The sequence below is a fragment of the Montipora foliosa genome, chromosome 9 (genome assembly GCF_036669935.1).
Source record: "Montipora foliosa isolate CH-2021 chromosome 9, ASM3666993v2, whole genome shotgun sequence".
Taxonomy (NCBI): Eukaryota; Metazoa; Cnidaria; class Anthozoa; order Scleractinia; family Acroporidae; genus Montipora; species Montipora foliosa.
The window spans coordinates 25,676,282-25,686,323 of record NC_090877.1 but is presented as its reverse complement, the minus strand read 5'-3'; the positions used below and the strand labels follow the sequence as shown (position 1 = coordinate 25,686,323).

General features: G+C 39.2%; 1 protein-coding gene across 1 annotated transcript in view; it reads right to left on the bottom strand.

Annotated features, from left to right (window-relative positions):
- Nucleotides 1-717: 717 nt before the first annotated feature.
- Nucleotides 718-10,042, bottom strand: part of LOC137970262 (nuclear pore complex protein Nup85-like) — a 62,257-nt gene continuing 52,932 nt past the window's right edge. The window contains exon 25 of the mRNA XM_068816781.1: nucleotides 718-1,750. Coding sequence (XP_068672882.1) covers nucleotides 1,670-1,750 — 81 coding nt within the window. The 3' untranslated portion in view covers nucleotides 718-1,669. The remainder of the gene's footprint in view (nucleotides 1,751-10,042) is intronic.

The window sequence follows — 10,042 nt, the reverse complement described above, 5'->3', positions numbered from 1 at the left end:
GTCAATATGAAACAGCTTCATTGCCGGGAATCTTCTGGGGCGCTGCACTAATTAACACACGTGTATACACACAACAAGATGTGGCAAAATTATTTTATTCAGATTGCCTAAACATTCATTACTGAGAACTTCAATATTTTCGAGAAAGGTTTCCATTTTGGTCGAAAGATCGGTAAAACTTCCAACTTCGGCCCAAGTCAGCGATAAAACAAAGAAAATGGATGCAGGACAGCGTAAAGCGAAGTAAAAAGCGAACAATTTCAAATTGGTTTTGTTTTACCAGTGTTAGAATGTCTGAAAATGTGGTGCAACAACAAAAAAAAAACTGAGACAAATCACGGGATTACTTTCGAGAACAATTGAAAACCACTCGATGTAAGTAGTGGTAATCTCGGATTATTGAAGTGCGTTCGACAGTCGCCTTGGAAGCCGCGAAAAGGGTAGGTAAAGAAAAAATCTTATAGGAACTCAATCTCGTCCCCAGAGTCCACTTTTCTTTTGGTCAGCACCAAGAACACGGACTCTGTCCACTTCCAAGGCAAATCCCGGACTTCCGGCTCGTCTTCGCACGCTCAGAAATTTAAAACAACAGTGGTTGTCAACGGTTACAAAAATGGACCTTCACTACGAAGGCCTGCGCATAAATTGGAGAATCCGTGTTCTTGGTGCTGACCAAAAGAAAAGCGGACTCTGGGGACGAGATTGATGGGAACCAACAATCATGAGGCGCGCGATCGTGATTTGCGCATATGACGTATCAATGCACGTATGACGTAATTCAAGATGGCGCTGAAGATTGGAAATTGCGTTCTCCTAATGTCGAACGCAATAAACATTGAGACTCTCTCCGTAATTTTCGCTGCATGTGGCTAACTTCGCCACAGCGTAAGTGACTGTAAAATAATAATTTGGTGAGAATCTGCAAAGCGTTAGAAAACATATCAGAAACATGATTTCACCGATTTCAGACACCCTTGTCCGAATTTCCGAAAAACGGTCTTTTTCAGAATTGAATGGAGAAAGTGCTTGGACAAACATTTGTCCGAAACTCATATTTTTATTCTCTTTAAACTGAACCAACAAAGGAGGTAAAAATGTTCCATTAAGAAAGTACAAGTAGGGCCAAAACACATCTGAACAGTTTGTTAAAGAACTTAAGATATATCCCTAAAGGAAATCAATACGTTATTAAACCAGGCATTCAACAAGAGATTTCATTAATCCCTCAGTTACGTTTACGATGAAACAGCACAGGACGTTTAAAAGTCCCATCGGTACAGAGAAAGAGTCTATTTTTAAGTCACGCCCTTTACACTTTGTACAAGTCCAACGATCGCGAGGAAAAATGTTATGCGGCAAAACTTCGTATGTCAACGCAAAACTCGGTAATTACAATGAGCAATAAAAGACTGGAGGGGAAGGTGGTTAGGGGTTTAGGCTAGAAAACAGAGGGCAGGAACACCATTATTAAATCACTCATAGTTCTAACAGACGCTAACAGAGCGCGTTTTTTTCTGAGTAACACTAAAATTTCTGCTTGAGGTTTGGGTGGTCTCTTACAAAGGGTTAAACCGTATTTATCAGCCTTAGATTTTTCTGTGCTTTGTCGCTCCGGATCCACTGAACTTTTGCCCTCTGATTAACACTTTCAGTCAATGTGGCGCCGGTTTTATAAGATTGTTCTCGAGAGGTTACGAGCAAGGGCCAAGCGGATAAGCTCAATCTTGTCCCTCTCCTCATCTTCTTGTGCCTGTAGGAGAAAATATTCGAGCTCGTTTTAATTCTCTGGCGGTAAATAAATACCATATTACCAACGTCACAACTGGCCGAATGACAGCCATAAATAAATTACCACTTACAATGGCAGGACAACGTAAGAGAATAGGACAAAGGAAAAGAGGTATATGGATGGAAAAATGGTCACGCATTAAAGTATTTTAATTTTTTTACAAGTCGCCTTAATGCCATTTTCTGGTCTTCTTCATCACGTCACCTATATATAATTTTGTCGTTGATGGAACCTAGAGATTCCAAAGATGTAACAGCCTCGCCGGTACAGACAGACGAAGTCAATACCACAATTGTAAAACGTCAGAAAACGTGATTTTTACATCAACGTCCATTAATTAAGACAAGTGACACTGCATTTTAGCTTTAAGCTCTGTAACATGCGCCAGGCATTTTCCACAGAAAAAAGAAGTGGAAAGGAGAAGACGGCGAGAAGAAGGAAGAACACAGAGCAAGAACAGGGAGGATGGACATTAATCTCAAACAAGCATAACAAAAGGAAGCGCAAAAGAGGAGCTATCCCGTGTTGTCCGCCTTGTAAAAGAAAGACTTTAAGCCCTTTTTCTTTATTATAAATCGCATTTCAACTGTATTATATTCTTGCTTCTTTAAACCGGAAATTCTGCGACGCATTCACCAGAAAATAACGTAGTGCTAACACGTATTTCAAGCATCAAAATTCCGCAGAAAATCCTATCTGCTACGCCTTTTAATAATTGTATCAAATAAATAAGTCTTGCTTCTTTGAACCGGAAATTCTGCACAACTTTCTCAATGAAATGATGTAGTACTAACACGAATTCACATTTCAAAATCCCATCTCTTGGTCTTGACGCATTCCTTGCGTGAATCTTTTCCAAAAGAGTTGCTACTCACGTCACAGTTTACGACATTTTTTAAGGGTGCTTAAGGTTATTTTCAGAGGATCCGGCAATCCGTTAACTTAAAAGAGAGCGCTCGGCTTAAGACTTATCGTCCCGTGTATGGATGTTTGTAAGAGGTAGTTGAACTGTGTGCTAAAATTAACAGTAACAAGTGTGTGTACGTCACGTAGGCAATGGTCTAGAGTGGCTGTCGAATATAAGAATATATACTCCAGCGGCATAAACCCTTTTTCTGAAGCAAATACTCGAATCGTGACAAACGTCCAAGTAGACCCTCGCCTTCACAGTATTGCACTCCCATAAGGAGATACACGAAATGTAATAATTATCCAAAATCAGTACATCTAAAAAAGCGCGTTCCCTGTTATTAAACGTTCGAGCTACAAGGCAATAACGCCACGGGAGGGCTAACTATCACTGAGATTTGTAATCCTTTTCCTTCACTTTTGATACTCAAACTTGGTTTGGGATTATTTATTAAACAAAACTCCTTATTAAAACTTCCTAATGTGCAACTAAATCCGTGCAAAGTGGACTTTTCTTTAACGTTGTTTTGACGGTGTCAAGTGTTTTAAACCCTTTTATGATCGGTATGCGGCTCTTATCGGCCAACCAGGGCAGTGTTTTGCTGCTTCGGCCAGCCTAGCCACGCGGGGACTGTAAAACATCTCTGTGTCCACGAAGACCAAAAATAATGCGATATTTTCTACACTAAGAACCAGTGCGCACTTAAGATATTCCGGCTTCACAAAACGTGACAAAAAGAGTGGAAATGGATTTAATCTCGAAAAAAGAAAATGGCGTTTCAATCTGAAATTGCCCAAATTTTATGGTGCTAACTTACTCGAAAAACTTGAAAATCCCCTGTTGGTTATTAAATTTTCAATATCAGATTTTGCGTTTCTAGCATTCTTATTGGCTTACTCAATCTCGATTGTCCGCTCATAGAGCGTATAACCTGCATGGAAACGCGCCGGTCATATCCGTCGCACGCTCATTTTGTTAGGTAGCATCACCTTGGGTTTGCTTAAGGAACGTTATGTAAGTGAGTTTGAGTTTACGTTCTGCGTTTTACTCATGAAGGTTTAACCGAAAAAACACTTAAATAATTATTATGCCATTACCCCCGTAATAAAGGCAATGTTACACGAGAAATGTTTTCGTTAAACTTATGTCGCATTTTTGATGCGACACAAATTGCACAAAAAAAACCTGCCTCAAGTAATATTTTTTCCAATATTTTACTGCTGGCAATCGCCAAGGGAGGTACACATCGGTCCACTCGTATTTACTCGATTAAACGCCGCCCTCGATGAAACGTCTCACCCAATCAGAAGAATGCCGCGTTTATTCGAGGATTGTAAGAAAAAAAAACACATTTTTCAAACTTAACTTAAATATCTCCGGAACCAATGCAGATATTTCCAAACGGTAAACGGCGTTTTTTATCGTCCTGGAATTCTATATAATAAACCTAAAAATTCAAGGGATAAAAATTTGATCATAGTAGCATCTTAATGTTCTGAACGTTGATCACAAGCCAGACAATTACTATTCTACCGTAGCCAAAAAGCCATACATTGGAACTTTAAACACATTCCGGTTTTAAATAATATTTACAAATGATCTACCGCAATTTTTGTTAGTGACTTAAGAAATATGATTTTGAAATAAACGCCGCCCTCGAAAAAACACACGCTCAAAATTTAATAAACGCCGCTGCGTTTAATCGAGTAAATATGGTACATGATGCTCCTTGGTCGCAGTACTACAACAATGCCATGCTTGGGATAACATCTTTCCAAAACAGGTTGACATAAGCCCTCAAATGAAAAAGTTCCGCAGAAAGCGAGAAAAGTCTCAATCTGTCGAGAAACTTTCGTTACAAAATCGCGAGACAATCCTCGTTGCTTGTGACAAGACATTGTTCTAGTATATGTAACTTATTGTATAGTGCCTCCTTGGTGAGGAGTAATGAAAATACTGAAGCCTAAAATGGCTTTTTTCGGCGAACATACATGCTTGGCTCATTACCAGGTATTTATTTTTAGCAGGCACTCACTTCACTGTGATGACAGGGAAAGTGGTATACGACAAGTTTGGGCCCCCACTTTGTCCCAAATACTGAACCTTAGCAAAGATTACTGTGGTATGAAAAAACTTACTTCTAGCCCAGAAAATTATGGCCAGATCAAAGACAAAACTTGCCAATTCATGAAATGATTCCAGACCGACATCACTGATCTCATCCTCGCTGGAGACGCAGATCGAGGCAATCAGGGAAAGGAAAAAGAATTCTGTGACGACGGATCGAAAAAAAAAAAAGCCGTGCTCAACGGGGATTAACGCAGCTTCAGCAAGAAAAATACATTATCAGCGAGTCACTTCGGATGTCATGTTAACGCAGCATATTTTAACGTCGCCACAGAGATTAAGATTTCATTCGCAGTAAGAAATGTGCGACACTCAACAATGATCAAGATGAGGCCATAGCAAGAGATTGGGAAAACGCTTCATGATAAATAATAGATATGCCGTGTGTTTCAATCGCTGGAACACAATGTATTTTGATTTCTCGTCAAGAGTCGAGTCGCGGAATCTTCCATACGATACCTGCCTCAGTTTCGAAAACCACTTCCTTTAGCGATTTAACTTTCACACAGTCACTAGGATAATAGGATAAGCTTGTAAAGTACGTATGAAACAGTGCACGGATACAGCTCTTGGTTAATTCAGCCAGATCATGACTAACGTGTAGTTTAGGCGAAAGCACTGCCTGTGCCAATGACATCTACAAACAGACTCTGCGTGAGGAAGGTAAACCCTAAACCCCGTCTCGCAGCACTTGGCATGCGATATTCAATAACCCAATGTTCCAAAAGAGAAGTAAAAATACCTGTGGACCTTATTAACATCAATAAATTTGTTTGGTCACTATACGCACTTTTTTATCTTCCTTATAATTTAGAAAAACATACAAAAAAGTACTTAAGGCGTGTACGATCGCGATCGCGTGAATAAAACTCTTGAGGAAAAAAACTAAGGCAAACCTCGCGACGTAAGATCACGCTGAAAGAAAAATATTTGGATTTGCCGATAACACTAGGCTACCGAAAGCACGTAGACGATAGAAAAAAAGAACATCGGATATTGAGCACAAATGGGTTACAAAAATAACTCCAGGAATGCCGGATAAAACGTCCCTTACAAATATCATGTAACAATGAGAAACGATGACTCGTATTCAGAGCTTAGCTTCATTAATCGGCTAAGTAATAAGCCCAGGCTGTAATTGGCATGCGACTGACACGGACAAGGCACGAGCGTGTACGCACGTCTGTTTCTTGTCTTACTTTATAATATACATGAAAAAAAATTCGCCATTCTGATTGGCTAAGATAAATGAAGTTTTCAGGAAACAAAGTGCAAAAAGTAACAAACCAGGCATTCTTATTGGTCAATGATCAAAGAAGGTCTCAGATAGCCAATCGAATGCTAGCCCTGGATCGCGCACTGGTTCGTTCCTCCACTGTTCAAAACAAGTAGTAAATAAGGAGTATTTGAAGAATAGGGCACAAACTTTTTGCATGTTTTAACATGCTCAATTCTGTGCCTTGGAAATCTTGTTAGGTTTTTCAAGTAAGCCAAAGCTACAAAGACTTTGGTCGGCACACAAATAACTCTCTTCCTGCCATGATTACCCAAAATACAGCTAAAAGCGCGGAAGAACCGCGCACTTCAGATTGGCTAAGTTGTTTGTTAAACGACTGATGAAACTTTACTTGATAGAAATAATTGGGGCAACAGCATTGTCGCATGGCTCACGATAAAAAAAAAATAATAATAAATAATAATAATAATAATAATAATAATAATAATAATAATAATAATAAAACAATAAAAACAAGGGCACTCGGTATTCATTTTGTTGTCCTTCCCTTGTTGACATGGTTACCAGCAGCGGGCTTGTTCTGTGCGGCTGCAGTCGCGTGGGAGAGTGAAATTGAACACTTCTCGAGTGGTGATTAACGCATTAAAATTCTTTTTTTTTTTTCATTATCTTTCCATAAAAAAAGAGAGCTTAGCACGATTTGTGGCTTGATAACAGCTAAATATATATTTAAAAAATGTTCACCGAACGAACGTGCGTCATAACATGGAGCTTCAACAAGGCCGATGGCTGTCTTACACCGGCTTTTGTTTCACTGCCTGCCAAAAAGGGACTACTATATGAAACAAATCCAGATAAAACGTTCGAGCGAGGAACACAAACGAAATCATCGATTGGGTTTTCGATATTAGTCATTTGCTTCCGTTAAAGAAGGAACTGAAGTTAAGAAACATCACCGGCAAACGTTTTTCTGTCAAAAACAACGCCATTAATGTAATATACTACTGAGTCAAAGGCGCAAGGAATTGTAGTTATGCGGAATGTAGGAATTAAGATGCCCGGTATGATCATCAGAGCCTGCTCTGTTTTCCATTTCGCGTAAAGGGCGCAACCCCACGCACGAATTTTTTTTTACGTTTGTACATGTACTACTGTTGCGTAAGAACGTTGCAAGGATAGAAATATTGGGAACAAAGAAATCCTTTGACCAGTAATATTTGAAAATGTTAGGCAATTAAAAAAAAACCGTGAAAAGAACGGAAGAGGAACGTGGTAACACTGCAAACACAGAGGATCTTCCTCAAGTACAAGTGTAAATAAACACTTGCGTTTACCGTTCTCATGGTCTTGTAAACCATTAACTATAAAATTATTTTATTCGAAAACAAAAACGTAAAACCACAACTAGTAATACGATATCTTGGTTTCACTGTAAATGGTTAAAAATGTTCATTTAATTAAGGACGCAGTTGTTTGCTTGAGATTGCGTAGTGTAATGAAACTATCTACCGTCTTCTGTTCTTACAGGTGGCAAGGATGGATATGAATAACATATTGATACGTTCCCCGTTTTTTAAAGTTTTCACATTAAGCCAACGAATTATCTAACTTTCATTGCAAAAATTCACAAACCTTAATCTCACATTTAATTCAGCAGAGATAAGCAAAATCTTCTGTGTAGGTTTAATTAGAAAATAACAAAAAAAAGAGTCTTGCTACAAAGCCCGTTTAACAAATTTGGCCATTGTATTTTTCGATATTTTAGCATGAATATCATTCACCGACTTGGCCCATCTCCGAGTGCTGAATGAAACGAGGAAAAAACGCAATAACCATTTGCTTTGAATTCTATTTAAATTGCACTCTGTAAGAAGCAAGCGGGAAGTGTTTCTTTACAGAAGCCGACTTCAGCAGGATACCACACTCAATAATTCATCAAAAACACTCCGACGAAAATTAGACAGCCCTTGCCACTATACGAATCTTTATTGGATCTCCCACGAAACCATTTCATAATAGAGTTTAAAACGTCTTAGTTGTGGGATGCTTTTATTAGAAGCGAGGCGATTGGAGAGCTTGTTTAGTTCGGTTTCTGGTTGCAATCAAATACACTTTTGTGTCCAATGAATGACGTCCACTGCTTGGTGAGAGGGAGCACTAACGAAAGCATATAAACCATTAATCTCTCTTTGAGGATAGCGGTCTTTCTGGGTGAAATCGAATCAAAGTTTGTCTATTTTAAACACTTTACAGTCTAATCGTTTTCTAGCAACCAATCAAAACAGTTTTGAGGGATTAAGGACAGCGTTCGGGAAATAATTCTTGATGGCTTTTAAGGGAAAGATCCTAAAATGAACAATTGAAAGCCCTGGAGGCGAAATGCTACAAGAGTGTTTCAGTGTAAACCGTTGCCAAAAGAATGAAGGGCACTTAAATTGCACAAGTGAGAATTCTCACTTAAATATATATAAAAAAAAAATCATGTCTTATACAAAGTATACCTCTCAGTTCTAAATCTAGTCACGTATGGTGTGAGCCATTCGAACCAACTAGGCGTGTCACACCTGTGTTTGACAAAGCAAAAAACCTTCTACAGGTGGGCCGACAGATACTTCCTATTCGTCGGCTTGACGCGTAAAACCTGTAAGGGGTTCCCAAAAAAGCAAACGAGTTCTTTCAAAGCCTTAGCATATTTCCAGAATGAAAGGGGCAGCATGAATAACCACAGCACGGCCGGACAGAGATGTTTTTATCGAACTGGTCACCTGTTGGTTGCTCCACACCAGTGCCGGCAGCAGGTTCAATTACCATCTGCTAAGACGATAGCTCAAAATAACTCTGATTAGAGAAACAGCGGAAGTGGTTGATTAACATAAATTTTCTTGACTGACAAAAGTTGTTAAGTTTCCTTTGAAACGGTGCAAGTAAAATGATTTATTCCTTTTTCACAAATGTTAAGGTGTCAACGATGAATGTATCGACTGACGCTTGCTGTTCACTATTCTCTTTCGGCCATTCACGGTTGGGTTTATTTTACAATAACTTCTTTCTTTTAAGTTACATAAAATCTTATCTCACTTTACAATCAAGTCTGAAGATTGGAAATACTTTGAATGTATTAACAATTCGGCATCAGTTCTTTCTTTTTCCGAACCAGTCTCCACAACTGGCAATCGAAAGGACCATCACCCGTCTCAGCATAGATGGAAGTCACGAACACTTTCAGCTATTTACTCAATAAAACCTCTTGAGAACAGTTCAAAGCATCACGGAACGGCAGCACGATGGACAAAATGAAAATGAAACGAAAGAGGCGAAAAATCTCACAACAGAGATGTTGAAGTAAGGTGCATGACTGAGTTAAATTATGTACTTATCCCACATTTTTTCGCACAGGAAAAGTCACAGTGGCCTAGGGGGAAGTTTATCCCGCTCACCATCCATGCGTTTTACTCTCCTTGATCTCAGTGTGGGTTTCAATTTCACCGCACATTTTCGTGAGTTTAGCTTATTTGAACGCACACGCGATGACACGTGCGGTGCGGTGCTCGCCTTATATGGCGTCGTTCATCAAACCGCAACCTTTACAGTAAAACTGGTGGAACAACATGTGACCAGTTCGGCCGTGCTTGGTCTCGTTCTTGTCAGCCAAGCCTTTTTTTGTGGCTTGCACGAACGCAACTTACTGCCATTTATAACAAGATTAAATAGTTTCGAATCTTCTTCAAAGAAAAAGGAATTTTAGTCAAAGACAGCAAAATCGTACCTCTTCGGGTTCATAGAACTTCTAAAGACTGAAATTCCTCGATGCGATTGTTCAGGCAAATGACTATGGTATTGGTAGCGTTTGAGTAAGCGAATACGTCGGCCATTAGAATAATGACTATTTTGCTCTATTTCATTTAAGCTTGGATTGTCACCATTTCAATAAAAAACTACCTCAGAATATAAAATTTGTGCTTGACACTGACTCTTGTTA